At 44.2% G+C, this 23,724-nt stretch overlaps 1 protein-coding gene across 1 annotated transcript in view; it reads right to left on the bottom strand.

Annotated features, from left to right (window-relative positions):
• Positions 1-8,320, bottom strand: part of fstl5 (follistatin-like 5) — a gene marked incomplete at both ends in the record, with an annotated part of 71,035 nt that extends 62,715 nt beyond the window's left edge. Inside the window, 2 exons of the mRNA XM_084459551.1 lie at positions 121-154; positions 8,210-8,320. Of these exons, the coding sequence (XP_084315677.1) occupies positions 121-154; positions 8,210-8,320 (145 nt within the window). The remainder of the gene's footprint in view (positions 1-120; positions 155-8,209) is intronic.
• Between the last annotated feature and the right edge of the window lie 15,404 nt (positions 8,321-23,724).

Here is a 23,724-nt window from a genome sequence, read left to right as displayed (position 1 = left end):
TTATTATTGGGTATATGTGTGATTAAAAACTACACCTAAGCTAAACAACGTTGTCAAATGTAATATCTGCACAGAACGAAATCTCAAGCACAGTGGTAATGAAGAATAATTGCAACATACCCTTTATCCGCAAGCTCCCTGGGATCCCATCCTGCTGAAGCAAAAACAATGGATGAGATATCACACAATCACACATGCATCAATATAATAAGACCTGACTAACAAATGCATCATAAAAGCAATTTCAGCTGGAGTGAAACAAGAACTGCCTCTACAAAGAACAAAATGATTTATGCTGCCTGGGAATAAACTAGGCCCTAGTGACTAGGGAGCCAATTTATTTCCTGACGAATCTCAGTGTGTTATTCAGTATTAAGAAACCCCTATAAAGGGCACCGGTACAACCGTTGCATTTCAATATCCTCTGAAGATTTGAGATTGTTATGTCCTTCATACTGTGCAGTTTACCTGGACCAAGAAATCGCTACATATGAATATCTACAGTACATCAGTATTCTGTATTACGCAGTGTGCTCGACAGTTAAAGCCTAGCCTTACTTATATAAAAGTTGTCTAAAGGTTAAGAGAAGTATTGTTCCATGCCAAATTATTTACTACTCAATTGTGTATGTCAGGGGTTCTCAACCTTTTGTAAGTTAAGGCCCACTTTAGATTTTTTTTTTTATTCCAAGGCCCACCTTTCCAGATACATACCTACCTACGTACCTCAGAAACTGTAAGTCACACAGCTTAGATCTTTACATTGTACGAATCAGCACAGTTGTGTGAACGTTTCGATGTATAATATGTGTGTGAGCTTTCAAAACTGTAGGAGTGCCGGCAGTTTACAAAATGTGTGAATATTTTCAAAGCAACAGCTGCCACCACTCTAAAAACATCATGATACTGAACATTCCACCAGCAGTTCCAAAGGCACAAAAATTACTATTAAAAGTTACATTTCTAAAAAACTATATAAAATATAAAAAATCTGAATGGATCCATTAAAGAGCTAAACATCGTGAACATTTTAAAGTTTGAATGACGTTTCTAGCACACAGTATGAAGAAGTAGTTAAGGAGACAAAAACTGGGGAGAATAATAAAGAAGTGGGAATACCACAAATTGGGCTAGCCATCCACAATGATGGCGTGCGGCCATTATAAAAGGCTTGGTTATCAAGGGGGCAATCCTCTCTCTGACCAATCTGCAACCCATGAATAGGAATGAAAGGGACATAAATATTTGATTCTAAAGCTCCAAGTCTTTATAGCTTAATTCTCTCTCTCTCTCTCTCTCTCTCTCTCTCTCTCTGCCTCTCTCTCTCTCTCTCTCTCTCTCTCTCTTTCTCTCTCTCTGCCTCTCTGTCTCTTTCTCTCTCTCTCTCTCTCTCTCTCTCTCTCTCTCTCTCTGCCTCTCTCGTACTCCGGATTCAGACCTTCTTATTCCAGCTACAGTACTAGCAGGCTGGTGTTATGAAGGGTGCGATGCAATGCAACAGGTCTAGAGTCGATAAACAGTCTCTTTTTCAGACTGCAAACAGAAAATAGCCGGTGTGTAAATCATGGATTTAAATAGAACCTGCCATGAATCGGTTTGTGCGTTCATCCCCCAGTCCCACGTAAATCTACTGAATACATGACTCATCAACAATTTCAATAGGGGGATTTGTAAGGTATAGAATGACTCTTTTGAAATACAGTAGGTATTCTTAGTCACCGCCACCACTTCAGCAATATGTGACGTTAGGAGGACATTAACTGTACCACAAAAAAAGTCTGTATTTGGATGTTTGTCCAGCGAGACCAAAGTTGTATTATCTGTGTGGGTACAGATCATCTCACTTCACACAAACAACTTTCCATGTCTGGGCAGGGATCCCATGGTAACAAAGAACAGTGGATCAGCCACATGTTTAATCACAAGTTTTCAACCAATAGTCACGGACATCCCGTCTGTCAGCATTTATCTCCATGTAAAATCTGCTAAACTAATACTACATGATTCCAAACTGCCGTTGCTGCTTACCAATACTGGTTTGCCTTACTTAAACCTCTTAGACAAATCATGTCTGAGTTTAATACGCCATAGCAACACCTCCTAAAATACAGCAACTTCCATGGAAGCTGTACTTTTAGCGAGAGGATCAATTAGTTGGCACAGCTAGTTTGATGGTTTGAAGGCCAGTGTTTTCCCAGAGAGCGTTTTCCCAGAGGCCTTAGCAGACCTCTCTCTCTGCCACTCATACCAAGCTGTACAACCAATCTGCCCCAGTAACCAGACCCGCTGGCTGACCGCTCGTCTGTGCCCCAGTAACCAGACCCGCTGGCTGACCGCCCGCCTGCGTCTCTCAGGCCTTATCTCCGCCCCCTCCCTCTCTCTCTCTCTCTCCCTCCCTCTCTCCCCCGCCCCCTCCCTCCCTCTCTCCCTCCCTCCCTCCCTCCCTCCCTCCCTCTCTCTCTCCCTCCCTCCCTCTCTCTCTCTCTCCCTCCCTCCCTCCCACCCTCTCTCTCTCCCTCTCTCCCTCTCTCCCTCTCTCCCTCCCTCCCTCCCTCCCTCCCTCTCTCTATCCCTCTCTCCCTCCCTCTCTCCCTCCCTCTCTCCTGCTTATCCCTAGGACGCCGCTTCACCAGAGCCTGCCATTCAACCTCATCTACACAGGGCGATCTCTCTTTGTCTATCTGTCCGTCTGCCTCTCTCTCTCTCTCATTTCTTTCTCCCTCGTGTTCTATCTCTCTTTCCCCCTCTTGTGCTCAGTCATCCCTTCTCACGTCACTCTCTCTCTCTCTCGCTCTCCCTTGTCTCTCTCTAATCTCATCAGTTTTTAATCTAGATTTGCCATGTGGGCAGGCTGGTGCTTAGTGCTTGTGGCTCTCAACAGTTCCACCCCTGACCCCATTTTGTCCTTCCATCATCTACAGTACGAGATAGTGGCATGACAGCTAACTCTGAATTGCTATGGTAATAAATGGTAATTTCATAAATTCAAACCAAAAAAAAAACTGGAAAATGTTTTCCCTTATCTGCAACTGTCACCCAGCACTCTCTAAGAATGGTTTGTAAAATAAAAAAAGACACTTGCATTATAACATGTAAATGTAACGGACAATAAGGTTTTTCTTATTTTATTATGAAAAAAAGAGAGGCTAGTGGGGGTTACAGACGAAGAGATGCTGTTAAGATGACTTAGTCTGGATGATTGATGTGGTGTCCACATTCAAAGTTAGTAAGGTCACTTACATTTTCACGACATTAATCATGCCTACAGACCTCGTTAAAGAATAGTGACCCTTAAGAATAGTGACTCACTTTAAAGAGCGATCTCCTGTTATTCTGAACGTCCTTGAGTAGCCAGGCAAAGGTAAAAGTGACATACTTCACCGTTGTGGCTTTCTATGGCTGACAACATACAGTACAGTCGTAAAATGACTTCATCTCTCTGTTATTTTAAACACATTGGGCCTCATTCCTGAATGTAGTCAAGCAAAAGTTAAGGAATGTCTTCATAAACCCACTTACGAAGTTCCCGGGAAAATTCTGTCAATCCTCAACGGTTTCTCAACTGGGATATGTTCTTAGCTATGAACAGGATTTACAGTACGAACCCTGAAAAGCAGTCGTAGGCCCGGTGAGTGCGGGCAGGGCTGAATTTGTTGTTCTGTTGTGCGCCCTTTACCTGATCCTATTTCACCTCACGCATAATAGCATCCCATTCCTCCTTTTTTGTGTGGAGGTGGTGTTGTGTCAGGTGCATTAGGAAGATAGAGGACCCCAGATTGAACCCAGATCAGAATCAGATATTTATTTAGCCAACTAGGCGTACTCCTACAATGAATTAGAAAAGAAAAGTTGAGACAGAAGTCAAGCATGCCCAAACGAAAATCTCAAGACGGTGTAGCAGTGGACTCTACCTGTCATACTTAGTAGCGTCAGTAGTGGATATATAATAACAGTACTCTGTACGTTGGTGCAGTACCTTGTACTCAGCAAGGTACTCACAGCAAGAAGGTCTCCGGGCCTTTCTGTGTGGGGTTTGCATGTTCTCCCCCGTGTTCACTAGGGTTCCCTCCCAAAAGAACCCAGAATGAATATGCAGAAGGACCTTGACTGAGCACTTGGATGTGGTCCCCAGGCACCATGAACGTGGGCGGCCCGCTGCTCCTGGCTGTCCCTGGGGAAGGACAGCTTTGATGGGAGAAATGCAGGGAACAATTTCCACCGGCGACCTTGAAGTTGCATGTGTGTGTGCTGTGTCGCCACTCACTGTGTGTGCAATGTGTGTCACATTGCACAGCAATCTTGCTTTGTAAAATAATGAAAACAATTATTAAACATAATATCAAACATTATTGTATTCCAATCCTATAATATTATCATCCAACTGTAGAATTGAATTAAATACAATAACCAATGATTTCTCAGTTTATTCAGTTCAGTTTCTCTCTTTCTCTGTTTATATATAGTAGTTCTGTTTATATATATTTTTGCATTCCATTATCTTATGCAGGCCTCTGTGGAGAACTTATGGCACGTTCCAGGCAACCCGTTACTCGTGTTTTTCCTACCTCCTACACGTGAAAATGCTGTGGAATGGCAGTCAAACCCGTAACTTCCCACCCAGCAACTGGGAGTACATCGATCTGTATGAGTTCACGGGTGGGAAGTTACAGGTTTGACTGCCATTCCAGAGCATTTTCACGTGTAGGAGGTCGGAAAAACACGAGTTACGGTTTGCCTGGAACGCACCATTAGCCAGTCTGGACACACCCAATTACCTGGGACACACCTGCACGTATTCAACGTTGATTACGTTTGTCTTATGTATGTGAACACACTTCCTGTTGCCCACGCATACGCTGTAGATAGCCGTAAGGCTGAAACGTTCGTCCTGCCTGTCTTGTATGTCGCTGTGAAGCAATAAAGCATCCATTCTTTGGAATTCGTGAGTGCCGGTCCCTCTACCACTTTTGAACACATTGGTGAATACCAGGATTTCCGTGGGAACTACTAGGTAGGATTTAAGAAGAAATTTGTTTTTAACTTTTTCGTAACTGCGTTCGTGAATGAGGTCCATTCATTTGATTAAGTACTTGTTATGGTTAAGAAGAATACATGTTCCCACAGGGAATCAAACCCAACTATAATGCTGCAGAACTCCACTGCAATCCTCCTGCCTACAGGACAGATGGGCCAGTCTTACTGGACGAGGGCCCTGGCTCTGGTCTGTTTTGGCGTGGTTACTGTTTGGTTGCATTTTCAAATATGTTAGTAAAAAGGGAGATGGCCGCCCTTCAAACAGTCTCTCTCTATTTTCAGTGGCCTTTAGTTGTCATCAATCAATCAAACAATCAATCAAAGCTTTACTTGTATAGCGCACTCATACCCAGAGGCAACACAATGCGCTTTACAGAGAACAAGGGAGGTGGGCATACGACCCACTCTCTTCTCTATGGCTAGACTAGAAATGTACTGGAAATGGAAATATTGTGCATAATTTGCAATGTGGTGTTTTGTTGGCACGGCTCTTTGGTGAAGTACAGTAGCATCTTGCTGAGGGCGTTCTGAGCGTACAGAATGAGAGCAAAACATGGAATATGGAGCTGTTTACTGAATTAAATGTGATAGTATCTCGGCCTCTGAGGATGAGAGGTCACAGCAACCTGATTACCATACTATTGTTGATGTATACTAGAAATGTCACAGTTTAAACTTGATGAATTGGCAAATAATGTTATCAAAATCCAGACACAAGTAGGAAGGAACATGTAATCAATACACATCTGGATCGCAATCAATCTACTGTGCTCAACGCTGGATAATGAAAGTCAGAGCCCAAGTTGTATTGAGAGCACAAAGTCATGGGATACACCATGGCTATGATAGGCTAATTCATCATGACAGATGATGATTAATTTACTGCATAGCTGCTAGCCGTCCACAGTGACCATAACTCATAGTCAATATTAACATGCACGTTAATCACGACTGAACCCACCGTAGTTTTGATTACAGCTTCCTTCTCTTATAGCCTGTAGTCTCCTATAGTTCTGAATTAAATGGTTGCCAGGAAACATAGGCTATCTCGCCTATTTGGGCTGGCCTTGTTCACATAAACCATAAAGCATAATTCGGGTGGTTCACGTTTATTTGAATATTTCCAGCTATGGTGCAGTTATTAAAACAGTTCTCCAGAGCACTCGTTTTTGCTGGTAGGGGTGTAGAAGTGTTGGAGTCGGACTGATGAGTGCGTTTTTGTAATAGGATACAAAAAAGGCGAGGTTGCTGCGAGTGGTTGCTGCGCAAAGCATAGTCTACCGCTTGATCTTATCAATGGCCTCGTCAATGAGATTGACGGCGCATTAATACTAATTGTTATGCGGTCGCAATAAGCTAGCCAATCAGAATCAAGTATCCAAACTCTCCGTTGTAGAATTGAAAACATTTTGGGCTGCCACAGAACTTTGATCAACAATAAAGAAGGGTCCGCACTCAAAACTATGTTTAAGAAATAGGACATCCACAATGACTTGTAAAGTATGTGCAGTATATTCAAAGACTTGTTCACATAATGTGATGTCTGTAACTCTGCTCACTGAGATAGACAACGGCTTAGGATGAAACAGCATCTTCTCCCAAAGACGGGTGTCAGCAAGTTGTGTGCAGTAGATGGCCGAGTACAAGTCCCTCAGCCCACCTGGAGTGAACTTGATTAATGAACTCATTATTTCCACCATGAAGTTAATGTTTTGCCGTTTAAAACATACTACCTAGAAATAACACTCCTTGCCTTGCAGTCATTCTTCACAGGAACCAAGGTTAGAACTACATGATATTGTACAATCTGTATATTTAATGCGGTCGAACAGCTGGTGGTAATAAGGGCACGTACTGTACCCTAGTCTTTGGATTATGCTCAGACTGCGGATTATCCATGCTCTAACTGCAGTCTCAGGTTTGAATGTGGCTAGTATCATTGCTGCGAAGGAAAATGAAAATGTGTTCCTTGGCAGCACCGATAAACGTCTAATGAAAAATATAACTGCATATCCACCCTCCACACACACACAAATTCATAATATAACTGCACCCCCCCCCCCCCCACACACACACACACAAAATAAATATTGCCCATAATACAGTATCACCTATAATATAAATATTTCTAATAATTATCCTTTTTAAAAAGCAGCTGTCATGTCAGTGTGACCTTCGTTTCGACGTCGTCAGGTATAAGAAGCCGTCAGCCTCTGAGCTCTGCCCACACCATCTGTCTCCTCCCTCTACCCCCCTCTTTGGATATAAGCGTCTGCTAAATGACTGTAATGTAATTAAACTTCAGACATTTTGCTCAAACGGCAGTTCATTTTGAACATTTACTTCTCCATGGGCGTAGAATTTAGCGGGGACGCTGGCGGTCCCCATCAATATTCAGACACTACTTAATTGTCCCCAGAAATAATTTGGCACACGAACGCTTAACAGATCTCCTTTTCTACTAGTCCCGCCTCCCTAGCCCGATATCACTACGAGGATTGGCTTGCCGTTTCTTGCTAACACGTGATAGGCTGGCTGGTTCCAGAGGCATGGCCTTGTACGTGCTTCACCCTTAGTGTAGAGTAAGGGTCTTGGGAACTAGACTGGGAAGGGGGGGTGGGATGGGGATGGAGGAATGGAGACTTGGGGGGGGGGGGGGCAAGATTGGGAGTTGGGAAGAGGGAGGGTGGGAGACTGGCTGAGGGAGAAGATGGACAGGAGTTGGGAGGGGGAGGTAGTTGGGGATGGGACGGGGGTGGCATGTGACCTTCTTCTGCTTGTACTATCTACATTTTTTACTTTAAAGATGAAATGGCTAACCTGAATGTGTTCTCCTGCAATCTTCAGGGCCTCAACATAGTAAATAAGAGAATGGCCTGTCTGGATTTACTGGGAAGAAACAAAATTGATGTGGCTATGATACGAAATGAAATGATACGATATGAAAAATTAATAAAAAAAGATAAAAAATACAAATAGAAAATGAAAAGGTTATTGCGGTACCTTTCTAGTATCGGTAGCCTATACCATGAAACAGTAGTCTTTGATCATTAGGATGTATTCTGAGCCCCCTCAATAAAACAGACCCCAGACTCCTGTAATTAGTATCATAATTGACAGAAGTTCAGACTCCTCTCGTTACAACAGCCTAACGGAACAGGAAGAAAATCGGTACCTTGTGCCGGAATCTCACGACAGGTCGATAGGGCGTCAGGCCGAAACCCTCCTTCCCAGGCCTCCCCTCCACATCGAGCATGACGACACCCAACAAGAACACCACCGCCATGGACCGCCATCCGGGTGTCCTCATTGGTCTTTTCCTGTGAAAAACAAAAGCAGAATGGGTGAGTACTCCTTACAAACACGCCAGGGGGTCAATAACGATAGCGCTCAGCTAAGACTATACATCAACAACACGATAAAGTGCCTGCCTGCATATATATATATATATATATATATATATATATCGATCAACCACTCAGTAATTAGTGACAATAAGAACCACAAATCTGATGTTGGTTTAAACTAATGCTAAGTGGCTCACACTCAAAAAGAAGATTACATCTCCTTTGAATCAATTAGAGGAAAATAGGTGTCATGAAAGAACCAAGATAAAGGGATACAGGGACAATGTATTTAAAGGTAATTACAGAGATGGTTCTGCATTAAGATAAAGGGACACAGGGACAATGTATTAAAAGGTAATTACAGTGATGGTTCTGCTTTAATACTCAAATACTCTCCTCAAACTAACTCGAACAGAGTCTGCACAATAGAAAAATGTTCTATACATTACATTTTAAAACCCACAACAAATGCTACATTATATGTACAAACGCAGGAGGCCCCAGACTATGAACAGTCATGATCGCCCGCGAGGGTGAAATCACTTCCGTCAGGACCACGACCTCTTCGCCCTGTTGTTCTCTATCACAGACAGCGCCCAGCTGCGCGGGCAGACCCGCTGCCCACCTGCCGTGCTCGGGGGTCAAAGGTTAGGTTCACAAAGCCAATTGTGTCACCTGGATTCGCCGGACAAAGAGGAAGTGTTCAAACCGTGCGCCCGTGACGTTGTTGGCATCCTCTGATGTACCAGGCCTGCTGTTCATTGCACTGCTGCTACTCTTTTGAGCTGGGGCTTTCCGAGGACATATCTGCCTTCGCCATCACTCGACCCCTGGTGGTGTCTAGATGTTCAATTGTCGGTTGGGGAAATGCAGGATCATATTCTTAAATCTATTCCTAAATTAACGGGAAATCCAGGCTGCTCCAAGCTCTCAGTATGCACCTCTGCTCTGATCCTCTAACATTACTGTACAGTAAGTAAGCCATCTGTTAACTAGAAATGGTGCTCGGAGATCACAGACCTCTGTCGATAGATGCATTTTGTGGCTCTCTGAACTTTATGCCAGTCCAAACCCCCGTCTCTCTGCTGTGTTTCCTCACAGGGCGGGGGTGTCACAGATAAATGGTGTCAACAGTGTCATCATAGACACTATTTCGGACCGGATTTCATGAAAAAAAACGGTCCGGTAGTTTTAGCGTAACCTTGTTTACTAACTCACAGACTCACTCACAGACTCACTCTCAGACTCACTCACAGACTCACTCACACACTCACTCACATACACACTCACATACTCACTCACAGACTCACTCACAGACTCACTCACAGACTCACTCACAGACTCACTCACATACTCACTCACAGACTCACTCACAGACTCACTCACATACACACTCACATACACACTCATATACTCACTCACAGACTCACTCACAGAATCACACACACCACCAAATACATTATTCTCCGCCCCAGCATTGGCTGGGGCGGAGGTGAATATCAGGAGCCTAGAATACTTCCAATAAATTAGTTATGGGGACTACATTCGAATAGCCTAACATTAGCTTGTTTGTTAGTCAGCCAATTAAATAAAAATGTCATTTTATGATACCGAGACAATTCCTCAAGGATAATTGCTAATGCTTTAGGTTCATCTGCATTCAAATGTGTGTGTGTGTGTGTGTGTGTGTGTGTGTGTGTGTGTGTGTGTGTGTATGTGTGTGTGTGTGTGTGTGTGTAACTCTGTGTGTGTGTGTAACTTTGTGTGTGTGTGTGTGTGTGTGTTTGGAAAGCAAAATGAGAGACAGAAAGATAGAAAACAATTCCTTTCTCCCCCCCAAGGGAGAGCCATCATAACTTTGGCTGGTGGATATAAATCCGAGGGACCATGTCTATGCTTTGGCATTGACTTTCAAATGAAGACTACCCATCACTATGTACACAATGCATCAGGCTTTGACAGGCCACCAGCGAGGACCCCATCTCAGATCTGTTTTTCCGGTCACCAGCTCTCGCTCTGCATGTCATACTGTATAGAGTACTGATGGACAGAGAGGAGGGTGGATGGCTATTAAATGTATGTAAGCACCAGCAAAGTAGCACTGGCGATGGCAGGTTGTTTGTTTGCATTATCCACACGGTAGGGTCACTGCTGTCAGGCGGAAAACTTTAAATGAACTTTCTCATATGATTTCTTGACGCCTGAGACATGTCCTGCATCCCCTCCCTCTCCCACACACACACACACACACACACACACACACACTTCCTGAAGTGTGTATTCCTCTTAATGGATTTCAGGGGTGGTGCAAAGACCAGTTACTTTGTGGTGAGAGTGCACACCTTAAGGAAAACAGTTGAGAATGGTGATGAGGACTATAGTGAAATGGTAAATAGACTGCACTTATATAGCTCTTTTCCACCTTAGCGGCACTCAAAGCGCTTTATAATGGCCTCTCATTCACCCATTCACACACACATGGCGGTAGCTGCCATGCAAAGTGCTAACCTGCTCATTGGGAGCAATTTGGGCTTAGGTGTCTTGCTCAAGGACACGTCGACATGTGGACAGTCAGAGCTGGGATTCGAACCACTGACCCTTCGATCATTGAACGACCCGCTCTACCAACTGAGCTACAGCCGCCCCAGTGCATAGCGAAACACTTTGAAGCTCCGGGACTCTTGAAGTTAAGCCCGTTACCGTGGCTGGTCTAAAGTCACACATTTTCCACTACGCCGTGTTCCGCACGGTTCCTCTACACTTTGTCAGCCGTATGCTCCTGCAGGCAGAACCGAGCCCCGGTGAGACGACTTGTTTAAGCGTGCTCAGCGGTATTTGCCTGTAAAGATCAATTCGGGCTGGAGCACTGCTGTTTGCATCCAAGATGTCTCTCCTCCCCGGGAACTGTGAAGCATCTGCTGTCTGTTTGCCGCACAAAAGGCACCGCACACCGCACACACCGCACACCTTATTTTGTGGAGCTATCAGGGTACTTCTCCCACTCTCACCTCCCCAACAGCATTGTACAGTATAGAGATAAAGGGATTCTGCCATTTCAAAGCCGAGCTGAACCTCAGGCATTGAAGTGCTCTCATCCATAACTCTTTCAGGAGTAGCCTATAATACAGCTTCTTTTGTTTCGTGTTCTTTCCGTCTTTCTGGCCAACCCACGTTTGAAGTGACCAGGAATCTAGTTAGTAGAGGTACAGTTACAAAGATATAACATACATGTATTTCTGAAAGTGAAAGTGTCTCCATATTCACCGCCATTAGTGTGTGAATGGGTGAATGAAAGGCCATTGTAAAGTGCTTTGGATAAAAGCACTATATAAGTGCATTCCTTTTATGATTTACCATTTATAACTTGGCCTTCATCTGTATGAAATAATGGTTCTACATCTAACAAGATCCACAGGATGTCATCCAAGGTTTTCCTCTAACATGCTGTGTCTGTGCCAAATCCAATCGGAAGAACGGCAGAAACATATTTAACTCCGAGAAACGTCATCAGTGCATAATCTTGTTCTTGTTAAATTGTTGTTATTGAGACTATTACTGCAATAACTGCACTTATGGCTGTGTCTATATTCCATGTTAATGTTACTGCTCGTTGCTTCGGGAGACTGTTTTGTCAGCATGTGTTTCAATTTCACGGATCAACTATGAGAACCAATGAGGGAGTGCATGTCCATCGGGAGGCAGAACAGCAGACAGAACACAGTCCATGATTGGCCTGCTAATTTTGTGTTTTCTGGAAATCGATGTGGATGGGGAGAGGTCCACACGGATCTGTGGAAAGCAGAATGTGAGCTCACGTGATCAGGATGGCGACGCCCGGCTACCAGAAAGCTACAGTAGCTGGGGCTGTGTTGCACTGTTTCCCACATTACAGATTAGGTCTTTAACGTTGAGTAAGTACCCTTCGTTAAAATGTGACATTTATTTTCTATAGGGGTATAAACACTACTAAACTGGCACCAAAACTGTACGGTGCATAATGGACAAGACAAGCTGAAATATCTGTTCAAATAGTGAGTGACATCCTATTTCCAACAGCCCCAAGCCCTGCCACGATTCAAAAGAGCACCGCTCTTATCAAGGAGCCAACACCTTTGTGATTGACAGGCCGACGACGCCAGAGATGGTGAGACACGCCACCAATTACAGCTGAGATTAGCCAATCCCTACTTCCTGGAGGGCAATTAGGATTGTCCTCCAGCATTTCCAGGACAAAACCACCAATGTCACATGTCACCCTTCTTAACAAGGATAAGAGAGGGAACGTGGAATATAATCCAGGCCTACAGGACAGCAGATAAAGATCCCAAACTCATTACAGAAGAAACACAGTTCCAAATGTCACACGGATAACAACGATGCACATCCTGCATTACAAGATAACATGCATGAGGAGATGGGCCCTCAAGTAAATGTGTTGTCCAAATGTTGTGATGACATCATTTATCATCACCGAATCCCTTTGTCGGCCATTATCAGATTCATTCAGATATGCACAAAAATGCATAAAATGTGGTTACATTGAGCGTTGAACTTATGCTCATCTATGATATCTCTCCTTCTAAATCCCCTGTACTGAAGATAAATTTGGCACTGGAAGAAAGAAGTCAAAATGATTCCTGCGTGTGTGTGTGTGTGTGTGTGTGTGTGCATGTGTTTGTGTGTGTTTGTTGGAGGGGGAGACAGGAAGTGGCAGCTGGTAGAGGTGTCCTGCTTAGCTGACTCTGCCCGTCTGTCTTTCTGTCTGCCCAGACTGAAAACTCTAAAGTCCTTTATCAGTCTACAGCTGTTTCCATACAGTATTATTGTACTTCTACAAGCTGAGATGCTTCTTGTTTCTTTTCTTTTTTCACGTATGCTGATGGCCTGAGAACCTCTCTCTCTCTCTCTCTCTTTCTCTCTCTCTCTCTCTCTCTCTCTCTCTCTCTCTCTCTCTCTCTCTCTCTCTGAAAGGCAGCACCTGCGCTATTGATAAGTGGTGTATATGTAACAGACACTTTTTCAAGGATTTACTCAGAGCTTTTCTTCTACATTCTCTACGCTACGATCGGCTTCCGTCATATTCTAAGTCATCTTCTATATCCTTAAAATCTGATAAATATTCAGCCATATTGCACACAATATTCCAGGCACCAACAAGCCGATCATAGCGTAGTGTGCCCAGTGACCCTTAGGGGGTTGATGCTAGAATGGATCATCCGGAGGGGGGGGGGCGGGGGGGGGGGCTGTGCTTTATGATATCAAATTCTCACAGCGGAATCGTTTGGCCGTCAGGAGGCGTGCGTCCAGGCGGGCGTGCCCGAGCAGGGGTGTTGTGATCTGTGGAGCGTGCCACATATTCAACAATCACATGCAATTTCGGAAAATCAGCCTGACCCGTGTCCACATCTGACCCAGTGGCTGCCTAATGTGATTGTTGTGATTGGTTGATGTGTAGCGGACTTCCTGTTTATGCAGCGTACCTGTAGGTCACTTCCTGTTTATGCGGCGTTGCATTAACCTTCAGTGCCCCTTGACCTTTAGGGGTCATGCATATTAAATAGAATAACAAAGGCATAATGCGTTAAGCAATTAGACCTCAGTTCCGGTTTACGTGGTGTTGCATAAACTTTGGGTAGCGGCCATTTTAAATTGTGCCCATTGACCTTTAAGGGGCAAACATATTAAGTAGAATGACAAAGGGATGATGTGTTAAGCAGACACACGGCAGACACCACCTGGGAAAGTATTGATGGCACACACACACGACCATATCCTAATAAATAAAAGAGTTTTAACCAGCTACGCCACTGAAAAGCGATTCAATTGGGTGGGTACTGAGGAATGAGTTTAACCAATTCAACTGCGTTACATACATACGCACACACACACACACACACACACACACACATGCACATAAGCGCTTACACAAACACACACACACAGTCCATATCCACCTACATACAGTGCACAATGGATTAGTGGGAACAAGGGGTAAGCTTCTGTTCATTAACCTAAACCCATCCAGTTGGTGGACTAGCCCTGAGTGTTCAGTCAATCTGCTAAAGAGCAAAAAGATCTAGATCCAGCCATATAGGTCAAAAACACCCCCCCCCCCTTCTTAAATGACTCCATACAAGGACAACATAAAGGCTATCCACTGTACAGCAGATAAAGATTCACTAATAATAATAATGTGACACTAGGGGCCTCATTTATAAAGTTTGCGTACGCACAAAAGAATGCGTACGCCACTCCTGAGCAAACTTTGGGATTTATAAAAAACAAACTTGACGGGAGAATGGCGGAGAATGTGCTCACCTCCAAGCACCCTCTGACCCAAGCACACTCTGACCCAAGCACACTCTGACCCATGCACACTCTGACCCAAGCACACTCTGACCCAAGCACACTCTGACCCAAGCACACTCTGACCCAAGCACACTCTGACCCATGCACACTCTGACCCATGCACACTCTGACCCAAGCACACTCTGACCCAAGCACACTCTGACCCAAGCACACTCTGACCCATGCGTACGCACGTTTCTGGCGAAATGAGAAACTGCGATCCTAATGGCAGGAAGGTGAAACCCGAGAAACGCTTTGAAACTGACACCATTGTGAACAATAAATATATCCGATATTGCAAAATAACCCCTCAAATATGTTGCACAGTCCAACCGGGAATCATAATCAACTGGATCTGTCATCGCTAAACAATTGAATAACAATTCATTTATTTATTCTCATAAATAATTCTTGTATTTATTTATTCTCATGAATGATTCTTTTATTTATTTTTTCTCATGAATAATCATGTGGACTGCGTAGGCTATCTGCTCAAAGCAATCACTATAATTCAAATACTGTTGTGAATGACTTGAAACACAGTCACGTTGGCTACACCGGAGAAAGCTCATTCTAACATGTAAAAGCCAATCAATCCAAATAGCTCGAGGCAGCTGTCTTTACTGTATTACTGTCACATGCTATCTGATGCTAGAGCTAGCGCTCCTAGTCAGAAGGCTCGACTCGTGGGCTTCTCCGGGGTAAACGTTGCCTTGGAAGTTGCCCTAGGTCACTGCAATTCACTCAAACCTGTAGTGAGAAAAATCAATTACCTACAGGAAACGCCTAGTTGTTTTACCGTGATGTAGCATAACTACTTTGGGAGGAAGCAGGAAAGGAACACCCCCTCAATCATATACGGGACCCTTGTAAACTGGATCTGCACGCCTGCATGCCTCCAGGGCCCTGAAACAGGCCTGAAAGATGGTGGCCGACCCTTCCCATCCCGGTCACGTTCTGGTTGAACCACTCCCCTCTGGCAGGAGACTGCCGTCCATCGGGACCCGGGTCCACGCGCCACTAAAAGAGCTTCTTTCCCACGGCCATCAAACTCATTAACAAGGCTTGTGCCCCCCCCCCCCCCCCCACCCCCCGGACTCTATACCCTTTACATCACTCGACCCCTGATTGTTCCACATATCTCAATGGCACACACATTGTATATATAGAGAGGAGACCAGCCTACCTTATCATAAAGAACACAGTGGTGGGTGTCACAACTATCACCTGTAATAAATCTTAGGGCGGAGTGGAAGACAAAGTCTAGGAGTTTCAGGGTAGTCACAGAAGCATTTCTAAAGATTGTGTCACCATAGTCTAAGACTGATAAGAAGACAGCTTGAACAATTCTCTTCCTGCTGAACTTAGGAAAACGGTTTCTGTACAGGAAGCCAATTTTCTGCCGCAGCTTAGAGGCTAGACTGTCTACATGAAACTTGAACGAGAGTTTATCATCCAGCCACAGACCAAGATATTTGTACTCAGTGACTCTCTCAATACGCGAGCCATTAGCCGTTAGTAAATGAAGCCTGTCATAATCTAATCCTGGCTCTAGAAAACAACATACATTTAGATTTGCTGGGATTAAGGACTAGTTTCAGATTGGTGAGAGCTTCTTGCAGCATATTAAAAGAAAGCTGCAGGTTCTTAATGGCTTCCTGAACAGTATCCACAATACAGTAGACAACTGTATCATCAGCATAGAGATGAGCATGACAGCCAGCTAGTGCAGAGACAATATCATTAAAGGAGAATGTTCGTTTTTGACAACCTGGACCTTATTTATGGCATATTATAAGACGTTTGACTCACCGAGATAACTTTGGTGTAATTCGGAGACCTGTAGAAGAAATTAAATCCAGCGCGAGCCAAGTATATCCATGTAATGGCGGTGGACAGGGCACTGAGAATGCAGCTTCTAAAAAATCTATTTTCTGCCGCGAAACGGTTGTTTTCAACAATCTGTCTTTATGAATCGCTAGTTGTGCTTCCATAGAGCACATTACTAGGCATAAGACATGACTATATAATTTGGCCCTACTAAGCATGGAACTTACAGTAGCACTGGGCTTACACTACCGTACATGGCCACAAGGAGGTGAAAACAGTAGCCTACAGAAAGATGGTATCACTGGTCGAGCTGATGTGTGAGAAACTCACAATTTTCTGATTTATTTCATTCAATTTACCCGTTGCCACCATCCCATTTCGAAAGGGACGTGTCCCTGTCCTGGCTGCTCTTGTTCTCTACCTACAGAACCAGCCCTTTCTACATTTCCCCTGTGTTTTTCTCTCACAAAAAGATATTCTGACTAGAAAATCAGCATGTCGGAATTACCTCTGGGTCTTGAAGTAATTGTAACCAGCGGCAGATGAGCTCACATTAATTCATGTTGTCCCACCTGATGCTAAAAGGTTTAATTGGACTGAAGTTGAAAAGGAAGAAAAACATGTTTCCTGCATGATGGTTCAAAAAGAAAATGTCTCTTTGTAAATATTTTTTTTTTTTACTGAAAGAGGTCTGTGTGGGCGGGTTGCTGTGGATTTGTTTACAGTTTGTTGTTTCTGTTGTCAATTCTTTAGAGTGACAACAAAGTTGTCTGTTGTCACTCTAAACCATATGAGTACTGTACTGTGACGGGTGGATGTCGTGAAATTATTGGCCTAAAATCTAAGGTACTTGTTGTCGTCATTGCACTTGACCTACCGTTTTCCAGGAAGTAAGAAATTATATACTTTGATATAAGATTACAACTAAAGTAGAATTTTGTGATTTTGGCCATACATAGTTGAATAGGTGAACACTATGACCAATTATGTGAACCAAAATGGGACAGAATTTTTTCATTTCTGTGCGACTTTAAAAGGTAATAAATTATCTTTCTGAGTAGCCTAGACTGTTTGGACGATTCATCTTACTTTTAGTAAATCTAATTGGAGAATTAGCACCATGCATGTTTGTAAAGGTCCAAATATCGCGATGTAGGTTTGTAAAGGTCCAAATATCGCGATGTAGGCCTATTGCTTTAACCGTAGCCTACTATCCAGACTGGATAGTTGGTCTGCATCTGCCTACAACAACCAGTTTATTACCAACCACTTTATTCGCGAGAATCAAACAAATTAATCCATCACATCACAATAAGGACTATTTCCAAATGAGTCACGCAGCGAGGTAGAGGATGAGGTAGAGGATGAGGTAGAGGATGAGAGTAAAAACGAGAGAATAATCCCTCCGGTAACGGTGTCACTCAAGGATTAGCGTGCTAAAGGACAAAATAACACACTAAGTACTATGCGGTGAAATTAAATGCCCCAAACAACACCGTTGACATTGCCAAAATATGCATTTAATTTGAAAATCTGAGACATGTTGCTTTGTTTACCGTGAGCCTAAATAGAAGCACACAGGGATTTTTATTCCCTTCTCCCAACTTCATCGGGAAGTGATGCCATCAAATACAGTATGCACTACAAATACAGTATACCCCGCAACACAAAGAACACATCCGGACTAAAGCCTTTACAGCCACATGCCTACCGGGATACGGTGGGATATCAAAAGAGTTTGATAATTTAAATTTTAATGACAGTTATACGTTTCGTTTGCAGTTTGATAGCCTACAGAGGAACACACTTCAAGGTGCACTTCGTGGACAGCGATAGTTGAAATAATGAAATGTTCACAGAGTAGGCTAGTTAATGCATGCACCAGCAGCATGTGTGCATGTACAGGGTATTTGTGTCTTACCAGTAAGCCCAGACGCAAACCATCCAGAGAAATAATCCGAGCAAGATTCAGGGGGGGAAACTGTAGTCTACTTCAGCCTAGGTCCGATGAAAATCTCCGTATCCGCACTATATCCGTCCAGGGAGGAAGTTTTTGTGCAGCAAGGGGATTTTTATTTAAATCCTTTTCGAAAATAACACCAACAAACGAGCGAGTGTCGAGAATCCTGACTTCAGCACCACGGGGCAGTGGACAGCTCCGCCAGCTCTAACCAATCTCACCTACTGGCTGCGAGCCGATTGGATTTGCATGCAATCACAAGATGAGCCAATCAAAAGCCAGCAGGAGACACCAGTAACGTGTGTGAGTGGAGAGAGACACTCGTCTGATGCCATCCCCGAATTGCCCTTGACTCTACTCTAAAGACGAATCGAATTGGGGATGTCGATTGTCCTCTATTCCGTCTGTATTGTTTCTAAAAACGGGTCAATTCTGCATCATACTGACTGAAAACAGCAGTAGAGCCATTGGCAAGGAAGGTGGGGGTTTTAACACGTATTTCTACAAACTATATTTTAAATGTAAACATTAGTAATGTGGCAAGACAGAAACATTTTTGCTGATGCTGCAAACAGTTTCTTCCTCAAATCTAAACTGCCATCTACTACGTGCATGGATATTCTTGCTAGCCAGCATTATTTTTTCAATTACACGTGACACCTCTCCTCTGCATACAGCAATATGTATGATACGTGTAGCCTACAGCAAAATAGCCAATTTTTTCTTGTAATAAATACTGAATCCACAGCCAAGGGTCGGGAGGGCTGCTTTGCAGCATTGGCATAATCAAACATGATGCACGAGGATATGCGTCTTGCCTGTCAAGCGTGTCATCGCTGCTGCCAAACCAAGTTATAGCATGATTTATAAGGGGGAAAAAAGAGGAGATAGTTCATTTGCATTCTCCTCCTTCACGGGGCTGAGAGTAGCTACCGCCACATCTGTGCACGGACGGCCGGCCATGTGTGCATGACACCCAGGTGTTGCTTCAACTCCACTCATTGATCTCCACTCATTGATCACATTGACCATTCATGTCAGAAAGGAAAATACAGAAGACCATAGCGAGAATATAGAAATTCACAAAATAAAACAAAAAGTCTTACGAGGTACAATACATTCTGAGACTAGGACTGACTGAGCCTTTATGTGTGTGTGTGTGTGTGTGTGTGTGTGTGTGTGTGTGTGTGTGTGTGTGTGTGTGTGTGTGTGTGTGTGTGTGGGTGTGTGGGCCTGGAACGTGTGTGTGCGACTGCATGTGTTTGCATGTGTCTGCATGTGTGTGTGTATGTGCCTGTGTGTGTGTGTGTGTGTGTGTGTCAAGATGGCTGCCACGTCCTGGCTGCTAGTGCAAGCAGGAGTGCCCTCTCCAAATATCTGACTCCACGCTAACTCACACTGTTCTAACTGGCGTTAATGTAGCCAGTTGCAAAATGTTGTTTTCCAAGACATATGTGTAGTATGTGTGTACGTGTAAGCATAATATTGTGTTCATCCTAGAACCGTGCTTATAACTATGAAATGTGCATGTTAAACGAACAAACAACACGACAGCAATGGAATTATATTTGGGCCCCTGCAATGCATTTTGAAAATGGGGACCTAAATAAAGAATTCATGTGTGTGTGTGTGTGTGTGTGTGTGTGTGTGTGTGTGTGTGTGTGTGTGTGTGTGTGTGTGTGTGTGTGTGTGTGTGTGTGAATGTGTGCCTATGTGCGTGCATGCGTGTGTGTGAGTGTGTGTGCATGCCTGTGCTCTCCAACGCAGCGGCGTGTGGAGAGTGTAATAGATTATAACACACACTACGGGCCCCATCAATGGAGACAGGCTCACTCAGATGTGATATGTGACCCGCTTCACATTCCATCATCCATTAAACTGTACACCAGAGAGTGTTGGCCCAGATTGCAGTGTCAACCTCTAGTAGATTCACTGTAGCTGCTGTTACATTGTGCCCCGACGGATGAGGCCCCGGCGGATGAGGTCCTGGGGATCGAGCCTTAGGAGAGTGACGTTAACTCAGGTCTAGCCTCCCAGCAGGAAAGCGTCCATCTTGACCTCTCCACTCAAGAAGAGTATTCACCTCTTGGGAATGGATGCTACCTTTTAAGCACTCTTCGTGAGAGCAGAAGCACTTTCTGAACTGCCTCAGTGTAATTAATACGTACGAAAGCATACCTGTACTTCTCAGACACTCGTTAAATTAGACTATTATGCTGCGACTCGTGGGAACAGCGGTGAAATCTAAAATGGACACCACAAGGAGGAAAAGAGGAATCTGCCAAACTTCTAATGAGTCATAGAAGTGACTTGGCAGTGGTTTAGTATCCTGAGACACCAATTTCTGAAGTTTGTTAGAGTTGAAGAGACAGCCTTAGGCTAAATAGGGGTCCAGTCTCCTGACAGAGACTCTAACTGGCTAGCACTCTTCAGCTAGCAGTCGGATCTCCCCCTAAGCTCTGTCGCTGTGGGAAATTGGAAAGTATGATTTATATTGGTTGGGTCTGTTAAGCTCTTTTCTGCGGTGTGCCAATCCGTCAGCAGCAAAAAAAACAAGACGACACACAAGTACAAAAGAAGAGGCACATATGGACGGGGGTGATAATAGTGTGTGAACTTGATCAACACTCTTTCTACGGTGGCTGTGATGTTGAAATAGAACAGGATTTAGACACCCACACAGAGGAGGAGAGATAATTACGCTGTCACCAGCAACACAGAGGCGTCACACATAAACACATACGGTACGCGCACACACGTACACAGATGTGTGCATACGCGCACGCACGCACACACACACACACACACACAAACAACAGGATTTAGACACCCACACGGAGGAGAGCTAATTACACTGTCACCAGCAACACAGAGGTGTCACACATAAACGCATAGAGTGCACACAAGCACGCGCACACACACACATGCACAAACACACACAAAATAAGCTGCATTTTGTTATATAACCGTTAATTGTGTTGCTTGATCCTTCTCCTCCCACAACCTATCCTAGGTTACCGTCTGGCTTATAATTAACTAATGTCAGATATTGATGCAGGGATTTTTCCATTTAGAATGTATAAAGTAAACGAAACGCCTTTCTTTACTTCTAATGTCTTACTCTCTCCATCAGTGTTTCTGAAGCCGCCTCTAGGTACACGCCATACTAATCTATCCACACAGCCACGTCGTCCAGTCTTTACTCCCAAGTAGGCCAACTTCTGCAGATCGTTTTCTCTGAGCATTGTAGCATGTATTGTAGCATGCTCCCTGTTTTGGATTAACAGGCTGCTTGGATAATCCAGGTCAGCATTAAGAGCAGAGCCATCAGCGCCAAACTTCCATTTGTAGCAATAAATGGTAATCAACCTACAGTATGACATGCGTGTTCTTGAATAAATAATAGTAATTGATGTCGACTGATGTTGACTGTCTTGTAGGAGTGGGTGACTGAGTGAATATGGGTGGGTGACTGAGTGAATATGAGTGGGTGACTGAGTGAATATGGGTGGGTGACTGAGTGAATATGAGTGGGTGACTGAGTGAATATGGGTGGATGTATGAGTGAGAGGGTGACTGTCTTGTAGGAGTGGGTGACTGAGTGAATATGGGTGGATGTATGAGTGAGAGGGTGGGAGGACATTTGCTGTTTTCTTGGTCCTTTGTAAGTTCTTTTGTTTAAACAAGATACAATAATATCTCAGTAAAATGCATGTAATTAATTAAAGATAAAGGACTATGACGATGACAGACACAATCACCTTACTAAATGGTGACATCTTGGTATGTCTGTTCTCTGAGCTCTCAAAAGAAAAAAAAAAGAAGGAAAAAAAAGAAGAAAAAAAAGAAGGACAAAAAAAGAAAAAAAGGGCTTGTGAGATTTCAGGCTTGATAGAAGCTAATGTGTGGAGCTGCAACTTTGCGCCGTACCGCTGTTTGAAGAATTTAGATAAATCAGCATGTAAGTTCTCCTCATCCTCAGTCACAGTATCTCCCATGTGACTGATGCCAGCATCTTTGTGAAGTAAATTGTCGTCCATAAAGGCCATCAAACGTTGAAACAAATCAAACGAACAAAACAAACGTTCTCTTCCTCTGGTTCTCTCATTAGGCTCCAGTTTAATAGCAGCAAAGTCAATGAAATGGGCGCCGGTGCACTGAAAGCCATAGTGTAGGCGAATAGATTGACATGTATTGTCAAACTATGTTGTGATGAGAAATGACGGGACAATAATTGACTATCTGTCCCAACATCAGCTCCAACATGCTCACCTATTGTTCCTTTGAGCAACGTTGTGTGGCAGGGATGTTTTCATCATCATCCGTGAAACTGCATGGGGATATTTTAGACTTTTTCTCCCACTCCACACCATCGACCCAAGAAGGGAGCAAACTCATGGTTAGAGCGACATTGTATATAAAAGATTTTGACGCCGGTTCTCAAAGGAGTTCACAATCTCAATTTGACTCAAGCACCACTGCCTGGGGCTCCGTGTGAACTGCGATAAAATCAACAGCAATTCATCACAAAAACTTGTATTGATTGTCCGTGATACTTATATTTTTCTTCTTCGTCTGGGTAGGTTGGTTGATTCGTCCTTGCCCCCCCAGGCTCGGGGCCAAGGGGCTATCCTTTTACCACCCCGAGCCTGGGTGAGGGGGTGGTAAAATGATATATATCCAGGCACGCCTCCAGGAGCCATATCACCATTCGTCATCCACGTCCGACAGGCCACGCATTCCATAGGGTGTCCGATACGTCGGTCAGTCCTGGATGACGTGGTCTACGGTTTGTTCCTCGGCGCCACACTCGCACCACGCACAGGACGCCAGGCCCCGTCTGTGCATCGATGAGAAGAAGTGTCCGACGCCGGTCTGGAGACAGTTAAGCCTCACCCACGCCGGTCTGAGTAAGTCCATCCTGGTAGGGGGAGGACTGGCGGCCATGATGAAATGACGGAGTCTGAAGGTTTTCGCCTCCCGCTCTGCACACCAGGTGTAGTCCGTGGCGTTTCACGCTTATATGCCACCTTGGGCGAGCCCCCCCCCCCCCCCACGGCATCACCCCCATCACCCACCCATCCCCAACGGGCCTATGGGTATGCCAATTTGACATTTAAGAATATAGTCATGCCATAAAGCATGTTAACAGGAAGAAGTACTTGGAAGAAGTACTTCCCCACTTGGGGAATAACTCAGTTTCAT

The sequence above is a fragment of the Borostomias antarcticus genome (genome assembly GCF_949987555.1).
Source record: "Borostomias antarcticus genome assembly, chromosome: 28".
In the NCBI taxonomy this organism is placed as follows: domain Eukaryota; kingdom Metazoa; phylum Chordata; class Actinopteri; order Stomiiformes; family Stomiidae; genus Borostomias; species Borostomias antarcticus.
This window is presented reverse-complemented; position numbering and strand designations above follow the sequence as displayed.